The sequence below is a fragment of the Letharia columbiana genome, assembly GCF_014066305.1.
Source record: "Letharia columbiana isolate WasteWater2 chromosome Unknown Sc0000019_s0, whole genome shotgun sequence".
Lineage (NCBI taxonomy): Eukaryota > Fungi > Ascomycota > Lecanoromycetes > Lecanorales > Parmeliaceae > Letharia > Letharia columbiana.
The window spans coordinates 189,177-210,756 of record NW_023501060.1 but is presented as its reverse complement, the minus strand read 5'-3'; the positions used below and the strand labels follow the sequence as shown (position 1 = coordinate 210,756).

General features: G+C 50.9%; 11 protein-coding genes across 11 annotated transcripts; 5 read left to right on the top strand and 6 right to left on the bottom strand.

Annotated features, from left to right (window-relative positions):
* Nucleotides 1-336: 336 nt before the first annotated feature.
* Nucleotides 337-1,563, bottom strand: HO173_006445 (uncharacterized protein; the record flags this gene model as incomplete). Its single annotated transcript, XM_037308356.1, has 3 exons — nucleotides 337-849; nucleotides 927-1,003; nucleotides 1,089-1,563. The coding sequence occupies 3 exons, from the start codon at nucleotides 1,561-1,563 to the stop codon at nucleotides 337-339; spliced, it is 1,065 nt and encodes a 354-aa protein (XP_037164622.1).
* A 1,470-nt stretch (nucleotides 1,564-3,033) lies between these two features.
* On the bottom strand, nucleotides 3,034-4,719 carry HO173_006444 (uncharacterized protein; the record flags this gene model as incomplete). Its single annotated transcript, XM_037308355.1, has 4 exons — nucleotides 3,034-3,563; nucleotides 3,618-3,662; nucleotides 3,725-4,250; nucleotides 4,702-4,719. The coding sequence occupies 4 exons, from the start codon at nucleotides 4,717-4,719 to the stop codon at nucleotides 3,034-3,036; spliced, it is 1,119 nt and encodes a 372-aa protein (XP_037164621.1).
* Nucleotides 4,720-4,912: 193 nt separating this feature from the next.
* HO173_006443 (uncharacterized protein) lies at nucleotides 4,913-5,575 on the bottom strand (the record flags this gene model as incomplete). Its single annotated transcript, XM_037308354.1, has 1 exon — nucleotides 4,913-5,575. The coding sequence occupies one exon, from the start codon at nucleotides 5,573-5,575 to the stop codon at nucleotides 4,913-4,915; it is 663 nt and encodes a 220-aa protein (XP_037164620.1).
* Nucleotides 5,576-6,114: 539 nt separating this feature from the next.
* On the top strand, nucleotides 6,115-8,717 carry HO173_006442 (uncharacterized protein; the record flags this gene model as incomplete). Its single annotated transcript, XM_037308353.1, has 4 exons — nucleotides 6,115-6,118; nucleotides 6,224-7,788; nucleotides 7,843-8,317; nucleotides 8,368-8,717. The coding sequence occupies 4 exons, from the start codon at nucleotides 6,115-6,117 to the stop codon at nucleotides 8,715-8,717; spliced, it is 2,394 nt and encodes a 797-aa protein (XP_037164619.1).
* A 2,230-nt stretch (nucleotides 8,718-10,947) lies between these two features.
* On the bottom strand, nucleotides 10,948-12,307 carry HO173_006441 (uncharacterized protein; the record flags this gene model as incomplete). Its single annotated transcript, XM_037308352.1, has 5 exons — nucleotides 10,948-11,126; nucleotides 11,178-12,024; nucleotides 12,072-12,127; nucleotides 12,177-12,231; nucleotides 12,290-12,307. 5 exons carry the CDS (start codon nucleotides 12,305-12,307, stop codon nucleotides 10,948-10,950), a joined length of 1,155 nt encoding a protein of 384 aa, XP_037164618.1.
* A 320-nt stretch (nucleotides 12,308-12,627) lies between these two features.
* On the top strand, nucleotides 12,628-13,888 carry HO173_006440 (uncharacterized protein; the record flags this gene model as incomplete). The annotated part of the gene is made up of 6 exons (XM_037308351.1): nucleotides 12,628-12,702; nucleotides 12,756-12,922; nucleotides 12,975-13,037; nucleotides 13,087-13,484; nucleotides 13,539-13,740; nucleotides 13,798-13,888. 6 exons carry the CDS (start codon nucleotides 12,628-12,630, stop codon nucleotides 13,886-13,888), a joined length of 996 nt encoding a protein of 331 aa, XP_037164617.1.
* A 542-nt stretch (nucleotides 13,889-14,430) lies between these two features.
* Nucleotides 14,431-15,230, bottom strand: HO173_006439 (uncharacterized protein; the record flags this gene model as incomplete). Its single annotated transcript, XM_037308350.1, has 2 exons — nucleotides 14,431-15,015; nucleotides 15,216-15,230. The coding sequence occupies 2 exons, from the start codon at nucleotides 15,228-15,230 to the stop codon at nucleotides 14,431-14,433; spliced, it is 600 nt and encodes a 199-aa protein (XP_037164616.1).
* Nucleotides 15,231-15,426: 196 nt separating this feature from the next.
* HO173_006438 (uncharacterized protein) lies at nucleotides 15,427-16,256 on the bottom strand (the record flags this gene model as incomplete). The annotated part of the gene is made up of 2 exons (XM_037308349.1): nucleotides 15,427-15,690; nucleotides 15,828-16,256. The coding sequence occupies 2 exons, from the start codon at nucleotides 16,254-16,256 to the stop codon at nucleotides 15,427-15,429; spliced, it is 693 nt and encodes a 230-aa protein (XP_037164615.1).
* A 2,243-nt stretch (nucleotides 16,257-18,499) lies between these two features.
* HO173_006437 (uncharacterized protein) lies at nucleotides 18,500-18,735 on the top strand (the record flags this gene model as incomplete). Its single annotated transcript, XM_037308348.1, has 2 exons — nucleotides 18,500-18,659; nucleotides 18,704-18,735. 2 exons carry the CDS (start codon nucleotides 18,500-18,502, stop codon nucleotides 18,733-18,735), a joined length of 192 nt encoding a protein of 63 aa, XP_037164614.1.
* A 932-nt stretch (nucleotides 18,736-19,667) lies between these two features.
* On the top strand, nucleotides 19,668-20,075 carry HO173_006436 (uncharacterized protein; the record flags this gene model as incomplete). The annotated part of the gene is made up of 1 exon (XM_037308347.1): nucleotides 19,668-20,075. One exon carries the CDS (start codon nucleotides 19,668-19,670, stop codon nucleotides 20,073-20,075), a length of 408 nt encoding a protein of 135 aa, XP_037164613.1.
* A 312-nt stretch (nucleotides 20,076-20,387) lies between these two features.
* Nucleotides 20,388-21,323, top strand: HO173_006435 (uncharacterized protein; the record flags this gene model as incomplete). The annotated part of the gene is made up of 1 exon (XM_037308346.1): nucleotides 20,388-21,323. One exon carries the CDS (start codon nucleotides 20,388-20,390, stop codon nucleotides 21,321-21,323), a length of 936 nt encoding a protein of 311 aa, XP_037164612.1.
* Between the last annotated feature and the right edge of the window lie 257 nt (nucleotides 21,324-21,580).

The window sequence follows — 21,580 nt, the reverse complement described above, 5'->3', positions numbered from 1 at the left end:
ACATACTCCTGGGACTACAGAACATCTTAGCGCATCAATTATCATGGGTATACTATTACTATATGGGAACTCGCGAGCTACTCCGAATCGAATAGATCAGACGCGCATCCCGAGTGAATTCTCCTGGACCAAAACCTGAAAAAACCGACAAGCAGTCCTAGCAGTGCGTTTGTCCGTGCCAAAACCAGCCCTCGATCAACTCTGCAGAAAAAGTGCACGATCTGGCCGCTGATAGGAAAAAATGAAAGGAAGAAAGAAAGAAGGGAGATGGAAATCGCAAACGACGTCTTGACCCAAAGAAAACCCCCCCACCCAACCCCCCTTTTCCCCAGGGCTTCACCCCCACTCCTCAACCGTCGCATAATGCCTCGCCACCTTCCGCCCGCCCGTGACCAACGAATGCGTCTCCCACTCATAACACTCCCCCTCCCCCTCCTCCCCTCCCACACTCCCACCGCTCCCGCACAGCGGCCACGAAACCTTGGTCCCCATGTCGCAAAACACGCGCTCGGACCAGGACACGAAGTCCGGCCCGTGCGACAGCTCGCTGCCGCACAGGTCCGTCGCGCTGTGTTTGCCGTGCGGGCTCGAAACGAGCCGGGCGGCGAGGGCGGGCGGGCGCCGGTTGCGGGGCTGCTGGCGCTGCCGGTTGCGCTTCGCGTACCCGTCGTCGTCGTCCATGCAGCAGGGTCCGCCCGGGGGGTGGTTGCCGCGGAAGAGGCGGTCCTCTTTGGGCGGGTGTTTTTTGAAGTCGAGGTGTTTGGTCGGGTCGCGGTGGAAGATGATGCATTCTTCGTCGCAGTAGTGGGCGGGGTCGCGGCTGTAGGCTGTGGTCAGGTTGGTGTACTCCTGGGAAAGGGAATTGGTTAGCGGTGGGCGGGCGGGACTTTGAAAAAGGGGGGAGGGGGGGTGGTGGTCTGGCTTACCTGCATGTGGATCTGGAGCGCTGCTGGCATGTCATGGTCTGGGTCGTCGCTGTGGTCGGCGTCCATCCATATGCAATCTGAAGAAGGGGTTTGGCGTGAGCTGTTCGATTCGAGTAGCACGATGGTAATGGGGTTTGTTTGAAACCCTGGGAACCAACTCACCAGGCACATGACCATCGTTACCGACGAATATGTGGGAATAGTAATAAGGCCTCCCACACGCACGTCCCATGTCGCCCAACCACCCCCGCGTCGTCCCATCAGCCCACGTTTGCGATATGTACGCAATACAAACCGCATCCGTTCCAGCGAAGAGTTGCAAATACGTAGCCTGCTGGCCCGGGCCCTTCTGCTGCTCGATGATCACATCGTGGAAGCCGCCGGACTTGATGTGCGGTCTGTGTTGCCAGTCCGACCATCCGATATAGTCGCCCACTTCGTTGTACGCGAGAATGGCCGGGTACGTCCCGTCGGCTTGGGTGGGACCGTCGTCGGGCGCGTTGAGAGCGACGGCGACGCGTACGGCGGAGTTGTCGGGGTGTTGGCGGATGTTGGGGACGTCGTTCTTGCCGAGCGTGACGAGAGCGACTAAGCCAAACGCAACGTAGAGGATGCCGGTGATGGCGTTGTCCTGCATCTTTGCTGTAGAGGTTGATCAGATGAATCTGTAAGGATGAGCAAGCTGCGTCTTTTAAGTTCACTTGCCAAGCGCTTTCATATTGTTAACACTTCACCGTCATGAGCGTGACCTATAAGAGACTGATAGTGAGCAAATTGGTGAGTAAAGTGATCGTCATTTGAGAAGGTATGAGACGTCCTCAGCCCCTTTCGCCATAGCTGTCACCTTTGAAATCAGTATTGTCCAATGGTCAACCAGCGGACAATCTCAGTCAGAAAACTTGACTGTGTGAATGGAGTAGGGTTGTCAGATGCTTGTATCAGCTAGACTCTGCAGATGAACCCGAAGCAGGAGAGCTCTTCATGTACGATTAATCTCTATCCGTATAGGATGGTCACATAAAGCACCAGTCAAATTGGTGGTTTAGAAAGGGCCAGATTTCAGTAAATCGTGAAAGCGACAATTGAGCAGGAATATGTTATATATATCAATCAGGACGTAAAAGCGAAGAGAGCGTTTGAGGCAGAAGATTGCGTGGTCAGGAAAATCATCCACACGAGAACATTTTGGTAACCAGAGCAAGGCTTGAGTGGGTACAACTTGCAGGAGATTCTTTGATCTCCAGAGCTGGTGGAGTTTGTGTTGAGGGAGCCACTGACTGCTCACCGAGCCTCAACGATGCCTATGCTCCCCGATTCTCGTCTATCTCGTTTTGTATGTCGCTCCTTGACGTAGCCCAGTGCGATCGAGGCTGCTTTTGCGATGTGTCGTGTTGAGTCGTCCGGCTCGTAACGTTTGTGGGATGAGGCATGCGACTCATGGCACTTCGAAAGGTTCCTGCAATGAGAACGCCATTTATGAAATCCTCTGCCCACGTCCTAGTGGCCGTAGAGTCTACCGTTGTATGGGTGCATTGAAAATAGAGAGAAGCTGGAGGAGCTGGACGAACTGGCCTGAACAACGAATGCCGGACACCACGCTCGTAACCACTGACAGGATCTTCGCCTCACTTGTTCGCCCAGAGGATCAATGTCATCCGACGATGGAAAGAGGCAAGAAGTAGTAGTGGCCAAGGAACGGCAGGTCGAGCCATCAAATCATGGTCTGCGCCTTAGTGATGTTGTAGGTCGAGCAGTTGGGTCGCAACTTGTTCTCAGGGCATCCTTTCTCGTCCAGAATATGCAGAGTTGAGTTGAATTGTCACCGAAAGGTCACCTATCGTCCTAGCTTCGTGTTCTGCTACACATCGCGCTGAGCTGCAACTGTAGAACAGAGACGTACATAAGCCGAGAAGCAGCAAGAAAAGCTTGTAATCTTAGAGGATATCACATCCACCACGGGAAACCCCTAGTGCTCTCCGTATGCTTAAGCAGCCTGCTCGCTCGTTCGTTCGTTCGTCTCGCCATCCGCTTTACGCCTCCGAAGCTCTCTCCTTGTGTTTGTATCATCATCCATTTCCTCACTTCGCTCCTTCCTTTTTTCCCTCGCTCAATCGTAGTCCCGGCCCGAACTCGAGTCATCAATCACTTCACTAGACTCTTCACTCCCCATATCATGGAGCATGCTTGCCTTCAATCTCCCACCCTCGGCATATCCCTCGCTTGTGGATCCACTCTGCACCTCACTCTTCCTCTCCTCCTCGGTCCCATTCCCCGAGTAATCCTCGACAGTATTTGGTTTCAGCGCCTTCTTCGCCGTCCTGCCTTCTAAACTCCAACCTCTGCTTGCCCATTCGGCCTGCTCTGCTGCACTCAACATTAACGTGTTGCCCTCCGGCATCGTTTCGATTAACAACTGTTTCGCTCCTGTGGCCCTGGCGATTTCCTCGGCTAGTTCGATGTCTTTGGTGTAGCCAATAGTGAGGGTCTTGATGCCGATCATTCTTGCCAGGGCTTCGGGGATGCAAGCGTGTACACTTGTGGTGGAGTTTGAAAAGAGTTCTTCGGCGAAGTAGAAATTTGGGTTGGGAAGGTCCCAAATGTCGCCACCGTCGATGCCAGGGAGGTAGACTGAAAGGGCTGTTGGAGGAAGTTAGGATGGCTGAATGAAAGGGTTGGGGATTGGCAGCTTACATTGGAGGTCTTGGTTGGTGACAAGGAGGTGGAGGGTGCGGACAACTGTGAGCAATGAATGGTCAGCAGAACTTGTCTATTAAGGGAGCTGGGGGAAATTCATTTACTGAGGCGGATTGTCTTTTTCTCAAGTCGCTTCACCATGTCGATCAATTGTTGCCGGTGCTCTCGAATTTCGTCATCTTCCGATTCCCCCATATCTTCAATCTTCTCTAGGATGCCGTGCATGTTGCCTCTCCCAGACTCGATACTGACACCGTAGGCCCAGCCGATTTCGAGGTGACGTATGGCTCTTCTGTTGCGCTCACCGATATCAAGTAACCAGTAGAAGATGTCGTTGTTATCCTCGGCGTATGCAATGATCTTGTTTGCGCCATAGAAGATGGGGGTGGCCTCGGTGTTTATGAGGCGGCAGGTGCGGAGGAAAGATGCATTTGTTGGAGCAGTTCTGGCCGTGTGGCTGCCATAGACGAGACCTTCTTGGAGTGAGTCTGCGTACCAGCTGCTAGGCGCCCCCTTGGAGTAATCGTGTTTGGCTTCTCTTGATAAGGCGAGGATTTCATGGCTAGGCTGTGGGAAGAGGTAGGTGTAGATGAGGCAGCGAACCTCAGGACAGAGACCAAGGAAGTCTGGCTATGGAAGAGTGATGGATAAGCGACTGCGAATCATTGTTGGGGAGGGTATGACTCGGGTGTTCGTATTGGACTCACCATGATCGCTCGCTCTCTTTGGTCTGATCACGTAGGAAAGACACTATTTGGGAATTGTATGAGTCTGGCATCGGAGTTATCAGGACAGCACTGTGCTGACCATGATTCCTTTCTTTGCTATGCTCTATTGTGATTGGTGATTTTGATTGGTGAGAAAAAGGCGAAGTGATGTTAGGATTTTCATACGTGAATATATATATGTGGTAGAAGATCTGGTGTCAGCATCCTGGATTCTGATATAGTGCGGCGATATTGTTTTTCAGGGTCTTTCAGGGTCCAGGGGTCCAAGGGTCCAAGGGTCCAAGGGTCCAAGGGTCCAGGGGTCCAAGGGTACCGACGTAAAGTACGCATTATGATAATGCATGATTATTCACTGGTGGCGTCGCAGGCATTTCGGTGGCTAAGTAATGATTGGGTTGCATACATTACATAAATTACATACATTACGGTAGGCCCAATCTCTTTGTGACCAGTCCAAAGCTGATATGTAAATAAAAAATAGTAATGCCACATCAATATTGCCTTGCTCCTTGCACCTTGCACCTTGTAGGCCCTTTACTTCCATGATATACGAGACCTTTTGCATCAGTCTTTTCTGTCAGACTCGGACAACTCCTTGGACATTGTTGTTTCAATTTTGCGAATGATCCTGGCAGGATTGCCAGCCACCACATGGAATGGTGGTACATCTTTCGTCACCACGCTGCCCGCTCCCACGGTGGAACCTCTTCCAATGGTCACACCTGGCAAGATGATAGCACCGCCGCCGATCCAGCAATCCTCTCCCACATGGATCTCCTTGCCCGTCTCCGGACCTCGGGTCCCATTGCGTAGCTGCGGGTCAAGTGGATGTGTTCCACTGTAGAAGGAGACATTTGGCGCAACCAGAGTTCGAGATCCGATAGAGACAAGGCAGGTATCAATGATGGTGCAGTTGCAATTGAGCTGAACATTGGATCCTAGACGGACATTGGTTCCATAATCAATGTGGATAGGAGCATCAACTCGAGGATCATCTTCAAAGAGAGCAGTATCTTCTTTCGGGTCTGGAAGTGGGGATGGCATTGGTGAAGAGTCACCATTGATACCACGCCAGAGCTCGACCTGTCTTCGACGGGATGGTTCCCGAGCATCAAGGAGACGTTGACATGCGTCTCTGCAGCGCTCACGTTCCCGGATGAGCTCCGGAGTCCAGCAATGGTAGAGCTCACCCTGGAGCATTCTTTGCTTGTTCTCGGAAATCGTCATGATGGGTTTATTGTCTTGGCTTTACTTCGGGTGCAATATTATTACAACTTGGAGGTGATGTATAAGATATCTTATTTCTGGGTGTACCCCGTCACATAGTCAAGGATGGACCATGTCTACATTACTTTACATAAATGAGAAAAAGGATAGGGCTGATGACGGACGTCGGTAATGATTAAGTTATGTGAATGTACCATTTTATGCAAATCCTTGGCGTTTACGGCACTTTTTGTACCGAGACTGCCATGAATTATAGACCGATCATGTCCCTAAGCTAAAGTCTAAAATACCCTCCGTTCAAGAAATGGAAAAAAGAAACACCAAATCTCACGAGTGTTTAATCACAACAAGTCATCAATTGCCCCATGTAAGCATTATCTTATCTTCTACCGACACATGAATTGATGCAAATGTGCTGACTGCTGATAGAGGACCGCGGGAAGGAAAACAAGCTTCACTTGTTACGGCCCGGAAACTCTCCTATCCTGCCATGCCTTGACAATTGAACAGTCTTTTGGACCACACAGAAAGCCTCAATCATGAGTATGTCTTCGAACGAGCTGCTCCAACAATCTCAATGTCTCTCCAAAACAAGCATGGAGAATGAAGAATGAAGAATGAAAACATGGGGCTAATGATGGCTATCAGACGCAGAATACGCCCTGGCAGAAGCTATAGGTGGAGACAACAATGCAAGTCTCGAAAAGCAGAGAGAACAGACGGCAGCTCTCGAGGGCCATGATGCAGATATGCCTACAGAAACACAGTCCATTGCCTCCACTGAAGCCTTTGCCACTCCCACTCGGGAATCGCATCCAATTTTTCCCTCCCACGCGCCATCACCAGCGCTTCCTGAAAGCCACAACCCTACCGCGACTGCGGAGACACAGTCTTTAGCATCTACCACCGACGCATTCTCAGAAGCTCCAGAACAACCCTCTGCTACAGCGTCTGTAGCAGCAGCATCCAGCGTACCTCCCCAAGGTCAACACGCCGGTCTATCTGCAATAAACAAACCCTCTCCGGCTGGTCTAGCACCTTCGACAATATCCCAGTGGGTTCCTGAAAAGGCCTCATCATCGGCTTCTGAAGATCGGATGACAACAGGTAGAACGGTACCGGCAGCGCTTGGCGGAGTAGGGTTACCAAGCTTTGAGAAGGCTCTGACACCGGGACCGGACGAGAAACATACACAGATAGCCCCTGGGGCAGCGTCAGCCTCCGCAACAAAAGCATATCTATCTGCGCCAGAGGCAATTTCATCAACGAATCTAGAGATAGTACCTGGTACGGCATCTAAAGCACCGACGTCAACAAAGCCTGAAGTAATACCAGCGTCAGTCCCAGAGACAGCACCAGACTTTGTTCCAGAAGCAGGACCATCGACAGATCCGGAGAAAGCATTTGACTCGGTTCATGAAGCAGCCAGTAACACAGACCCAGAAAAGGTACCTATCTCGGCATTCCTGGTGCCAAATGGAAAAGCATCACCCGCTGGCTCCAGCTTGGAGAAAGAAATCGATCTTGAAGCGGGCCATCGCAGCGAAGACTCAGATAAGAAAGAGCCTGAGACAATAAAGACAGAGGCGGATCCGAATATAGTGGACTGGGATGGACCAGATGACCCCCAAAATCCCATAAATTGGTCCGAAAAGCTGAAGTGGGCCAACGTTGCGGTCATTGCATCCATCACCTTCTTAACGCAAGTGAACCTCCAAGCTTCTCCCATCGGGTACAAGATGCTAATAGATAACAGTCCCTTGGCCTCTTCCATGCTGGCACCTGCAGTTCCCGAAGTCATGACAGAGTTCAAATCGACCAATGAAGAACTCGCCTCTTTCGTCGTTTCCGTCTACATTCTTGGGTACGCCTTTGGTCCCATAACTATTGCTCCGCTTTCTGAGCTATATGGCCGTGTCCCCGTCTACCACGTCTGCAACGTCCTTTTCATAGTTTTCACGATTGCATGCGCTGTGTCGAGTAACCTCAACATGCTCATTGGCTGGCGTTTCCTACAAGGGACTTTTGGTTCATGCCCATTGACTATTGGTGGAGGGACGATATCGGATATGATCATTCAGCAGAAGCGAGGAGGTGTCATGGCTATCTGGGCTCTAGGCCCTTTGATGGGCCCTGTGATTGGACCTGTAGCTGGTGGATACTTGGCTCAAGCAAAAGGATGGCGGTGGATTTTTTGGGTCATCGCTATGGCGGTAAGCTTATACTCCCCCCTTTGTCAAGTAGGTGTCCTACCAACGATACCTTAGGCGGGCGTGATTACAATTTCAGCCTTCCTCTCCCTTCGAGAAACATACCCTCCCATCATCCTCGAGCGTAAGGCGAAGAAGCTCCGAAAAGAGACCGGCAACGAAAACCTCAGATCCAAGTTGGCATCTCCGCTTAGCCCAGCGGCCCTCTTTAAAGTCTCCATTGTCCGACCCATGAAGCTGCTGTTTTTTTCGCCTATCGTTCTGGCGCTGTCTACCTATATGGCTGTGGTCTACGGATATCTATATCTTCTCTTCACTACGATTACAGAGGTCTACGAAAATCAATATCATTTCAGTCAGGGCTCCGTTGGTCTGACGTACCTTGGCATTGGAGTAGGGTCGTTGTTTGGGGTGGTCATCTTTGGCATTGCAAGCGACAGGATTTTGAAGGCGAAGTCGAAGACGGGGGAAATGAAGGCTGAGTACCGACTTCCGCCGATGATTCCGGGGTCTTTCATTATACCCATTGGCTGTGTGTCTGCACCTTTTGGATGCTACGAGCGCCGTACTAACGTCATGCAGTGTTCTTGTATGGATGGACAGCAGACAAACATGTTTTCTGGATAGTTCCTATCATCGGTACTGGTATGGTTGGATTGGGCCTCCTCGCCACATTCATGCCCATTCAAACTTACCTCGTCGACGCCTTCACCATCTACGCCGCCTCCGCCCTTGCAGCTAATACCGTCCTACGCTCTCTCATTGGTGCATTATTACCTCTGGCCGGGCAAAAGATGTACGCAACACTTGGTCTTGGGTGGGGAAACTCCCTGCTGGCATTCATTGCAGTGGCCATGTGTCCTATACCGATTATCTTCTACAAGTATGGTGAAAGGATAAGGAAGAGTCCAAGGTTTCAGATCAAACTTTAGGAACATTGTAAAGGTATCGTATTGTGCATATTTGATTCCTTCATCGGCGGCGCTTGAGAGGACTCTTGTAGTTATCTTGGAAATGGCATGGCTTGCATATGAGCATTTCTATGGCGTCTTGAATCTTGGGATATAGCAACTTGGGCGTATATATTCCCTTTGAACGGTCTGGCATGGTGCTACTATTCATAGCATAGCAGTATAGTACGGCGGGCGTCCAGTGTAAGAATAATACCGTTGCGGGAGCCGTTCGCTACTTCGGTCTGTACTACGGTTGTGGTGTCCGCTCTTCATTCTTCGACGTTTCGGATGACTACTGCTGATATGGCTTCCATTTCATTTCATTTCATTATCGTCAGTTACCTTTTCACCATCAAAAAGTCATTTCGCCCAACCCCGTTCCTTACACCCTCTACTATCCCCACACCACTGTCTCTTCGACGCTCGCTCCCTCCAGTACCCCTCCAAAGCTTGCTACCCTACCGCTTTGGGTGAGATTGTGTCCACATTCAGCTGGCTAACAGTCGACTCCCGGTCCGCTGTTTGGCTTAGGATCCCTTCACAGAGACAGAGAGAGAGGTACATGTATGTGCAGAAGAGGTTCTCACGGGGGGTGGATAGGTCTTGTGGGTGGCTCTTTACCGCAAACGTGGCGATGTGCTTGGGGTGATTTGCATACAACGAAGGCGCGAAAGTAGCTTGGTAAGTTGAGTACGCTCCGCTTCAATATGTGAATAGATATCTTACAAAGCGACTCTCGCGATTCTTCTCTCCCCGCCTCCAACGCGAACACCACGCTTACTCGCAAGACCAACCCTCTTCTCCTCTCCTCTCCTCTCCTCTCCTCTCCTCTCCTCTCCTCTCCTCGCTCCTCTCCTACACCCCCTCCTCCCCCCTCCGGCTACGCCCCGTAATCCGACGCGGATCCCGCACCGCATCGCGCGAATCTCTCGGATGGCGCATACCGCCTCGCTCTCCGCCACCGCCTTCTGCGTGACGTCCGTGTGGATGCGGTGGTGCTGAGGGTGGAGTGCGAGAGCGAGGATGAGGATGAGGATGAGGGGCTGTTGAGTGAGGATGAGGCTGAGAATGAGGATGAGGAGCTGCTGAGTGTGAATGACGAGGCGGAGGAGGAGGTTGCTGGCGAGATCGATCCCCAGGGGGACGAGAATGGGGACTGCTGGTGCGGGGGTTTGTCAGAGAGGGGCGTCGGGAGTGCGGTGGCTGCTTTTGACGTTTGGGGGGTTGAGCTTGTGGGATGGGGGGACCTACTTGAGAACTCCCCGTGAGTCTTGAACCAGGTCCGGGTGTGTGGATTGGGAACTCCTCGTCTTCAACATGGTAGGTTGGCATGCGCGACGGACGTTGAGGTTTTGGTCCGCCTGTTGGAGAAGAGTGTCCAGCTTCGGGCCCAGGGGTATGCGTTTGAGCTGTGTGGGGCCTTGGCGGCCCTTTGCTGGCAGGAGGTGGGTGTGAAGAGTCATGTAGTCCTGCTTCATCGTCGTATTCCTGCATTTCCCCGGGAGGGCCCGGATAGTTGCTTGTTGAAGGGCCCGCCTGTCCGTTATTATTCGATCGTGGAGCCTTGGGTCTTACCCATGCTTGTTTTTTGCGGTCTGGTACGCCGCCAAACAGCGCGACATGGAGGGAAGTAGTGTTGCCCATGGTTGATATAGAAAGGTTTGCTGGTCGGGCAGCGGTTTTGGTTGGATAGGGAATGAGAAGGTAGAATTGATGGATGAGAGATCGGGGCCAGCAGAGGACTCTTAAAGATGAGGGAAGGAAGAAGCTTGCATTTTCTCTGATAGATGTAGGTAGAGGAGCGATCATGAACAATAAAGACAGCATGAGAACAGAGACAAAGGAGGTAAAGAGCAACAAAGGAAAGGGCAAAAGCATGAGTCTTCTGGGACAAAGGATCGGAGAGATCTCGACAAGGAAATTGTTGTGTCTGAGACCACGCGAGACAGAACAAAGGCAATGATAGCGCCCATGAAACTGGGGCTTCTAGTCAGAGACATCCCGTCCTAATCCCAGCCAGATGGAAGGCTCAGGAGGGAGCAGACAACTCAAACAGTACAGGGGGCAGCGCCCATGATGCTCAGATGCTGCTTGTATGCTCAAAGGATGACACAGGGAATGCTGGAATCCCCCAAAAAGACGGGTACATGCAGAGGTTGGTCTAAAAGAATCTGTCGTAGTATCTCAGAACTTTTGGCGAAATAACTTTTTAAGTATGACCGTTCGTCTCTTGATGACCGTTCATGCCCAATACTTCCCTTCTTTTTCGGACCGACTTTGCGAGTATTTCGAGCACCTCTTCTGTAGTATCCCAACCAATGCAGGCATCTGTTATAGAAACTCCATATTTCAGGCCTTCTTTGCCTTCCTTGGGTACCTTTTGTGCGCCTGTTCAACGGTCAGCACTCCAGTTTGCACTTTCAATCGGTGCAAGCCCACCTTCGTTGATGTTACTCTCAATCATCACACCCATTATTGCCTCCTCCCCTCGCGCAATCTGTCCGGCCAAATCATTCACTACCTTTGGTTGGTTTCGGTGATCTTTCAGCGAATTGCCATGACTGCAGTCGACCATCAACCTTTGTCGCAGTCCTTTCTTTCCCAGCGCCTCTTTCGCTTCTTGTATACTCTCTTTGTCGTAATTCGTCCCTTTCTTCCCACCTCTTAAGATCACGAAGCAATCCTCGTTGCCCATAGTCCCAACAATAGCGACCAAGCCAGGTTTTGTGACGGATAAGAAATGGTGAGGATGCATGACAGCTCCTATAGCATCTATGGCAACATCCAAAGTTCCATCTGTGCCGTTCTTGAAGCCGACCGGGTAAGATAATCCAGATGCCAATTCTCGATGTAGCTGAGACTCTGTCGTTCTCGCTCCAATGGCGCCAGTGCTTAACAGGTCTGCCAAAAACTGGGGCGATATTGTGTCCAGCATCTCGCTAGCCAACGGCATGCCTTTTTCTGTCAGATCCACAAACAACTGCCTCGATATTCTCAGTCCCTTGTTGATGTGAAAGCTGTTGTTGATGTCTGGGTCGTTGATCAGCCCTTTCCACCCAACTGTGGTCCGAGGTTTCTCGAGATAAGAGCGCATGACTATCAATAGGTCGCCAGCATATTTTTCCTTGAGTTGCATAAGACGGTCAGCATAGTCGAGGGCGCCGGCTGGATCGTGTATCGAGCAAGGGCCGATGATGACGAGCAGGCGACGGTTGGGATCTGTGTTTTGAACAATAGATACGACTTCATTTCGACCCGATAGAACTGTATCTTTGGACCTAGGAGTCTAACCATGGTGAGTCTTTGAGATTGGGGTGATGGCGAGGCTCGTACTTGTGCTATTTCATGTTGGAGGAGATCTGGTGGTGTCAAAGGGTTTATCCCTCTTACTATGGCCTATAAGCTTGGGTCTTTAATGTAAAAGGCGAATCCTCGCACTTCTCCAGTCCTCAACGCTGTCTTTGTTCCCCAAATGCGGATTTTCGACGTGGAACTTGCCCAAACGTTTGTCAGGAGCCATTGGTAGAGCCCATTGGTTGCAGAGTACTCACAGAAGAACCCATAGACATGTTTTTATTTTTTGTAGACTGTGAGATGGTACGGGAGTAGAGAGTGAAATAGAAGTTGCAGGCGGTGAGGGAGTCGAGGGAGTCAGAGAAATTTAAATCAGGCCGATGAAAACCGTGTTGCAGCAAAATCCCATGCTGAGTCAGCATTGTCTCGATCAACCAATCAAATGTAACAGACATCTAAAGCCAACCAGCAGCATCTCGCCAAGCATCACAATATCTCCTCGTCGCTGACCTCAATCTCCACTCCCCACTCCATCGCGGCGACCACGTCCATTGTCGAGTCATTTCTTTTGTATCAAGTCTGCCCAGACGGCGTCATGTTGGCACGTTCAGTCCTGCGCTCCGCGCGTATGGCTGGCAATGCCCGCAGCTCGCTGGCGCGAACGGCGACCGTAGTCCATCCCTCGATCCATTGGCAGCCACGGACAAGCTAATCTTTCCTCAGCGCTCTACCACCTCCTCATCCATAGATGCTGCGTCAGAAGCTGCTGCCTCTCCTTTCCGCCTGACCGTAGCTGGGACGGCTACCACTGCCCTAGCTCTCGGATCAATGGCGTGGTACTATCATCTCTACGGGCCCACTCTATATGCAATGACACCGCAAGAAGAAGGGTACGACCATTACTCTGCAGGGCCCCGAACATTGTGCTGAGCATGACTGCAGACTTCACCCCACTAAATACCCGTGGGAACATGAGAAATTCACAAAGACCTTCGACCACCAAACGTACGCCTTTCCTTCTTCAATTACCGCGAGCTTCGCTAACAAATGACAGCCTACGACGTGGCTTCCAAGTCTACCGCGAAGTCTGCTCGTCTTGTCACTCCCTCAACCGCATCCCTTGGCGATCACTTGTCGGCTCCTCCCATACCGTCGACGAGATGAAAGCTATGGCTGAAGAGAACGAATACGACACCGAGCCCAATGATGAAGGTGAGATCGAGAAGAGACCAGGGAAGCTGTCGGACTATATTCCTGCACCCTACAAGAACGACGAGGCTGCCCGTGCGGCGAACAATGGAGCGCTCCCACCGGATCTCAGCTTGATGGTGAAGGCTAGACATGGAGGCTGCAACTACATTTTCTCCCTATTGACTGGGTACCCGGAGGAGCCGCCTCCAGGCGCCACGGTGGCTCCTGGATTGAACTTCAATCCCTACTTCCCTGGCACTGGTGAGCCTATCTGCGGTCTCCGGTATAGAGCAGGAAGCTGACATTGTTTGCCAGGTATTGCAATGGCTCGCGTCCTCTACGATGGTCTCGTCGAATATGAGGATAGCACACCCGCTACAACATCCCAAATGGCAAAGGATGTGGTGGAATTCCTGAATTGGTCCGCGGAGCCAGAGATGGACCAAAGGAAGAAGATGGGTATAGCTACCGTTGTGATTACAAGCGCATTACTAGCTCTAAGCATTTGGGTGAAGAGGTTCGTCATTCCATGATACTTGCAAAGAGGCGTGGTTGCTAACCGTCCTATCCCTAGATACAAATGGGTTCCAATCAAGACAAGGAAAATCGTTTACAACCCTCCCATCCGTGGAAATCCTGGAGATCGTTCGTCTGCTGGGCATTAGGGTGCTAATCTTGCAGCGGTGGGGTTCTGAAGCAATAGAGGAAAAGATTGTACAATCGGCGTGTATATATCATCTATGGCTCAGCAGCTGCATGCTCAAGAGGTTACAGCGGTTCATTGCATCTGTGATTATTCCTTCAATCGTGGTGATTCTGGCTCGGCAGATTCGACCGCACTGTGTCATTCTCTTCTCTGCCCTTAACGAATCCACTTGTTGAAGTATCTCTAGAGCGATCGGCGACTCCTTCCCATTTTCCCTGATTGGACTTTGGAACTTCATACAAGGCTTGGACTCATCAGCAGGCAAACTGAAGGGGAGCCCCAACTTTCTTACCCCCACACATTCGCCTCTCCCTTGATCACTCCAATCGGTAGTCGAAAGGATGACCGTCTCGGCAATAGCACCCTCAAGCCTCTGCCCATGCAAAAGCTCGGGGACCGTCATGCCATGACCGCAGTGTCACGTAGCAATTGCCGCCAACCAGCCGCAGCAGCATTATTCCGTAGCAGTCCAATTCCTCTCCCTTTCCTCCCTTCCCCCCCTCACTTCTTCCCCCCCACCCCAACCTCACCCCCGACCCGCCGTTCCATCGTCTGACTTATAAACCCCCGGATCGCAGCCCACCGATCCGCACTCCCCCTCCCCTTCTTCGTCCCCTCGCCCTCTTCCCTCCCATCCACAATCATCACCCCTCCATCCGCGTCCGCAGGACCAGGAACAGAAACACGCCCCGCCGCCATCTGCGCCAAGTTCTTCGCAAACCGCTCCCGCTCCATCGCCACTAACTTCTCCTTCTTCTTCCCGGCGCCGGGTCTACTCTTGAGGGATCTGTGCTTGATCTTCCTCGCCCCGTCCTCGCCACCTCCTTCGGCCACGATACCTTCCCATGCTTCTTCTTCTCCGTCACCGTCGGTAGCTCTCGGCAGGGCATCGGCGAGAGAGTCCAGACCCGTAACGAGTTTCCTGCTCGGCCGTCTCCGTTTGGTGACTTTGGACGTAGCGGCGGTGGGCTTGGTGATGCGGGAGAGGAGGGTGGCGTGTTTGGAGATGCGCTTTTCGTGCTTGCGGCTGGGGGCTTTGGCGGGTTTGTGGGGGGTTTTGGAGGGCGCGGTCGGTGGGCGGGGCGCCTGGGTGCGTTAGCTTGACCTAGAGAAGATGTAGGACCGTACCATTGGTACACGCCTCGTGTGGTTCGGTGTAGATCTTGTGAGGTGAATGGCAAGCTGAAGAAGGTACGCAACTTTGGAAATTATGAAGTGTGATTTATACAGCGAACGGTTCAAATGCGTCACGTGATCGATCAGCCTTGGCGTTAAGCGGAATTTACCGATTCCCTGATCATTGAGCACCTTCCAATACACTTTGTATTTTGTTGCTGCCTACGATGTTTATGTTGTCTATAAATTCTCCGCGATTCCCCTATGGGAAAAATCTGCACGCCAACGGAGAAGCTGTATACTAATTTTGGCTTAGTCTCCCCTATACTACAAATACGCTGAGGTCTGCTACGCCTGAGGGGCAGAGAGTGAAGGTAGTGACTAAAGAGGATCATGATACTCAAAAAGGCGGTCAGAACCGTTGACCCCCGGCGCTCGAAAGAGTGATCTTCTTGATGATCTATCATAGCATTCGTCAGGATTGGCCAAGCGTTTCCCTCCCCGGCCTGGGAGGTCCACCACGAAAGAGGGTGTTATAAAGCCTGCAATCGTAATGCGGATGTTTCTTTGAGGCTCGAGAATCTCTTGTAAATGCGTGCAGAGATCTTCCAGGCCGCGTACCATGTCGCCTTGGTATACGTAATACTGAGCTCGAGTAAGTCTCTTGCACATCAGGAGTAAAAAGAAACTGGGACTTGAACAGCAGTTTGCCTTACCGGTTGGATATTGAGCTCTGCGAGATCTCGAATCAACTGTTACATTGTAGCAAGATCGCTGTTTACGCCTTTCAGAAATACCGTTTGATTTCGCAATGTGACTCCGATTTCGAAAAACTTCTGAGCAGCTGACGTCGTGATCCAAGTGACCTCGTTGGGATGGTTGAATTGGGTGTGCAGAGCTACACTTTTTCCAATCTTTCTTCCCGGGCTCAATGGCTGAATTACTCTTTTCGCCCAGGAATCGCTTTCATCAAGGATAAGACTGGGACAAACGGCAAGACCTTTGCTAGCTAGACGAATCCTTTGTGCATGAGGAAATGAAAGGAGTCGGTGGTCTATGTTGTCTAATTGAGTTAGCTCGAGGGAGGAAGTGTCTCCTCCAGGTATCATAACATCGTGAAGCGAAGGTGTTCGTTCAATATACTCAAACATCTTCCCCCATTTCTTCTGTATTGGCAGGAACCGCGTCTTTGACACTGTTCCAATTTCCATCCCCACCGAGTATGAGCGTGTACAGAACCGACAGTATACTGAACATACCGAGCTTGCTAGTCGTTTGGTAAGAGTATATTTCAGCAAGATACCCTGGGAGACAAACCAAGAAAGAGAGCTTTGTCTGGATATCAGTGGACTAAGCCTCGTACCGGAGAATCGTCTCTTTCCGATAAGGAATCCAGGCGAAGCTTGGGCTGGTTTTCCTGGCTTGTAGAACCAAGAGGTATGAATTGTTTCCTGGCCGGGATTCCCATTGGCTTTCTCCAGTCTATAACGCTCAGTACATTAACGTGAGGTGTTAGGCGAACTGACATCGGTGCTCGACTCAAGCCTCTTTGCACGTCTTTTATAATTCGTTTGGCGCCCACATCTTCTGCTGCTCTGAAGTCGTTATCTCTTTTGGTAGAACGATGCCAAAATAATGGTAAAAGCTGCCGTGCATTCTGCACGGAGTTGGCAATCTACTGATCTCGTCATTGCAAGAAACATCTTGGAGAAGCCGGGAGTTCTAGATACCTGCCAGCGATAATTTAAGAAATCCTGAGCTTCGACGTCCTTCCAGCGCGGAATCTTGTGCCAGTACAGAGATGAGGCATCGTAAAGCGAGGAAAATCGTGCGGTTCCTCTACGGCAATTGGAAAGCGCAGGACTGGAGTGAACCAACAGTCTGCATTCCACCTTGCGGAAGGCCTTAGGCTTAGAGCAAAAGCACAGAACATCTACGGTCGCTTCAAATGGTGTGGGAGGTAACAGCTAGGCCAAGGCGTTGTCCCTTTGCCACGGGATGCGTTTTTCAAGACTCTGTTGAAACGATGTAAGCATTGGAAAAATGAAAGAAAAAATCGACAACGGCGGCGAGTGTACAAAGCAAGCCGTTGTTGCGGCGGACTCCTTGAGGAATATCTCCGAAAAGTCAGCCGATGTGTTCTTCCTGCCGCTATATTCAGCCAGTCCTCCATTAAATGTCGAAGACCTGCTCGTGCAGCACATCTGACCTTCGTAATAGAAAATCTTTCATCGATGCGGGTACTTCCAAGATATCCTCATAGCATCTTGATCGCCTGGATGGTGGTACCATCAGTGACTATCTATGCCGCATTTTTCTAAGCCTGAGCTGTTGATTCTTTTAGCAACATCAACTCATCTGTATGTCCTCTGCTAAGAAGCATCAGATACCCAAGTCACCTTCCATTGCGCATGACATGTATCTCAAGAAATCATCGAGTCCGCGTTATCTACACGAGGCGTTCTGGTAATTTTGGGCAGCTTGTATGGTTGCGTCAAGCCCACAGCGAAGCCTCCCGCTACCCCATCCATGGGATTACCAACTGGCGCAAGAAAACGGCGGCGGCGGTGACGATAATCTCGTTGATCGTTATGTGGGCGGGTAACGAGGCATGGAGAAGGGTAGTCTCGCAACGGTTACGTTTTGGCGTGGCCCGAGAAGCTGGATTGGGCAGGACTTTGCGGTAGGCGAAGTTAGGTGCTTGCTTGCGGCCTTGTTTGGCACGGCTGAGAGAGTGTTGGCTGATGAAGTCTTTGTACCTGTTATAGGGGGAGGGATTACTGCCGAGCCCAAGAATGGGTTGGATGTGAGGTTGAGATTGAGGTCTTGGGGGTTGAAAGGGAGAGGAAGGGGAGGATAAGGTGGCGTTTTTGGTTTTGGATGGGCTGATAATGTTGTTGAGCTGTACTCAACGTGGTTTTGTACCGGGGATGGAGTAGATAATAGTTACTTAAGAGGCGAATACTAGCAGCTCTGGCGAATGGCACTCAAGCCGACGTCCCTCGAATACTACCATACAATGCACCTAGGTATAAACACCGCTACTCCCACGCCTTGAACCGAAGAGGTATGCGAATCCCAGAGCCCACTATCAACAATAAAGATAGGACACTTAGTTGAATTAGCTATATGTGCTACAAAGGAAAGTAGCGAACGCGCCAAGCGGAAGCTCAATAGATATCGTTAGAACGGTTGTCGATAACGTGGATTTACGATGACACTAGAATAATACTGTCAACAGAGAGCATTTGGAAAGCATTCCGGGACCGTACTCCACGGATGGTGCTAGACCAGCATCCTGGGTGTCAAGCGAGAGAGGGCGTGCTGCTTGTAGAGGATCTTGAGCCAACGTCCCAACATGTCGAGCTCTTGGTCATACCACACTCTTGCGATAGCGTCAAGCGCAGGTGGAATATTCTAACGGTCATCCATGGATTAAAACTTAGCACCGAAAATGGCGGCGCTCAATGGGGGTGGAGCACTAGGTTTGCTCCCACCTGCTCCCATCCCAATCACGACTGACTCTTCGCCTATGTCGACCATCAGCATGGGTGATTCTGCAAATACGGCTCCGGCGAAGCTTCGACTTAATGGCAATGGAATTGGCATTCAATGTAAGCTTCGAACTCTATGTGTTGCAATCACTGACTGGCTTTAGACTGCAGCCCCCAAGATTTACCAAAGGCTTGAGATGGACCGAAGTCTCTCATGGCTGAAGCAAAATGACAATTCCATACTGGACGCGAGACAGATCCCTCGCAACAATATCTAAGATAGCTAACCAAGCTGTCACTAAACATCCCTCGCTGAGACGACGCTATACAATTGCGCCTTCATTCGGACCTTTCAAGATCTAAAACCTTGCACGCCGAGCCGGTCGCCGCTGCGGCAAAGATGGTGTAATGAAAAAGGAATGGACGTGGGCTCTAGGGACCAAATGGTCGTTGATCAATACTGCTGTTATCGTGTTTCTCACTTTGAACGCCTTGGAGAGATCGAACCCACGGAGATGGACACCGAGAATCACTCGTCCAGCCAAAGGAGCAAAACCAGCAATCCATCAATACTCTTTTATCACAGAATGAAGAGTACGATTCAGAGAAGCAGGCATGGCGGAAGAATTCCTATTGAACTCCGTCAAAACCTGCTTTGATAGTAGCCATTCGTAGTGACTTCGCTTGTCCATGGCCTCATAAGGTAGTATTCGTACTGTAGCCGCTGTGTTTATGTTCTGGCTGCAGCTGAAGCTGAAATGACAGGGATTGAGAAATGTTCGTCGTACTCTACTGTGTACTTGAATGCAGCTTGATGGAGACAAAGGCGGCCTCAAGTCCCAGGTATACTGGAAGGTAGATAGGTGACATCTTGGTGTTATGGAAAATCCAGGAGATGAGTCTGATAAACAGAGTACTATGGTGAGTCTAGCGTTGGGGCTAATAAGGTGGGGCAAAATGCTGTTGTCTTGGCATCGAAAGTCGCCGAGCTGAACCCTAAGAACTTTGCCCTAAGGTATTCCTGTGGTCATCTACTTTTTCACCAGTCTTTCGTTTTTCTTCCTCCTCAGTCACCTCTTCACTGCCTTCTCATGCATTCTTGCTACAGTCCAGAAAGCGAGCCTTAGGATGGACCTATCAAATGATCCCGTGCTGAGGCTTCGAGCCCAGATTGCCTCCCTCGAAGGCACACTAGCAGACTTGAAAACACAACTCCAAGACGCTGAAGCCTACTACAACCAGATCACATCTGCCAAAGCTGACGCCAATGGCCACTCGCAGACTCAGCCTATCTCGTCTTCCCCAGTCCCCTCAGTCAACTACAACGAGAAGACTTTTGAGAGTCTTGTCGAACAGTTAAAGTTGCCTCAAGAAGACAAATGGGGTCGGAGCTGGAAGTTAACGTCGGAAGAGCACAAGAGGTATGGAAGGCAGCTGATAATACCCGAGATTGGTCTGACAGGTGGGCCCAGCTCTTTCAAAAACAACGTACGCCTTTCTCTTACACGAATCGACAACAGGACAATTACGACTTAAAAATGCCTCGGTCTTGATCGTCGGTGTGGGAGGTCTAGGATGCCCAGCCGCCACATACCTTGCGGGTGCCGGAGTGGGAAAGATTGGCCTCATCGACGGTGATACGGTGGAGCTTTCCAACCTTCACCGTCAGCTACTACATACCGAGAAGTGGCTTGGTCTGGGGAAGGTGGACAGCGCTGTAGAAAATTTGATAGTGTGAGTCAAGGGAGGTCTCCATTACCCACACATGCTGACCAGCTTAGCCGGAACTCGGAGAATAAGTACATTGCTCACCACTCCGACTTGGATCAGAAGTTAGCCGTTGAGACCATGCGAAAGTACGATCTCATCCTTGACTGTACAGACCGTCCTAGTACCCGATACCTCGTATCAGACGCAGCCGTGCTAGCGGGAAGGCCTATGGTCACAGCGTCTGCATTACGTACGGATGGGCAGCTCATGGTTCTCAACAATCCTCCAAAAGGACACGACAACCCAGGCGGCTTCTGCTACCGCTGTGTGTTTCCAAAGTCTCCGCCGTCGGAGACGGTCTTGTCGTGCGGCGAAGGTGGTATACTGGGTCCTGTTGTTGGAGTTATGGGTGTTCTTATGGCTATGGAGGCTCTCAAAATTCTTTCGCCTTTACTTCAAGAGAATGAATACCAATATCCGACGGAAGCGTCAAACGACACTGTTCCTCCATCACTACTGCTATACTCCGCCTACAGTAATCCTCCATTCAGAAGCATTAAATTGCGAGGGAAGAGAAAGGGATGTCCTAGCTGCTCGGACACAGCAACAATCACCGAAGAATCATTAGGGTCTGCGTCTTTGGACTACGACGCTTTCTGCGCATCGAGGTCTCCGGCAGCGCCGATCAGCGCAAATAGGATATCTGCCAAGGAATACAGCGAGATCAGGAAAGCCACCGGAAGTCCCCATATTCTCCTCGACGTGAGAGAGAAAGTCCAATTCGACATCTGCCACCTCAAGGGAAGCATGAACCTCCCTTACTCAGAGATCAGCCGAAATCCAGAGGCGAGTATCGACAAGTTGGACGACACCATCACTAGCGACCCCAACATCGCCGACGGCGTATCATTATACCTCATCTGTCGGTACGGGAATGATTCGCAGCTGGCGGCGAACAAGTTCAAGGACCTATCACGGTCTCGGCCTGATGCCAAATACGATCTTATGGGCGATATATCGGGTGGACTGCGAGCGTGGAGGCAGTCGGTCGATCCCAATTTTCCGGAGTATTAGGCACTCATTCGCGCAAGGCGTTGGGCGTTGAGGCATTTATAATAATCTTAAGAACATGAATGGCTTGTTGCAAGCGAGGGGTGATAAATATGCTTCCACGATCACGGGAGACCCAATAGCATTTAGCAAGCGAAGGAACTCATTGGATATGTTCTTCATTGTATCTATGCTGACTTTGCTACAATGCTGGCTAAATAGTCTACTTAGCTACAACAGTATAGAATAGTGGCAGAGCTCTATTATGATGAAAGCCATTG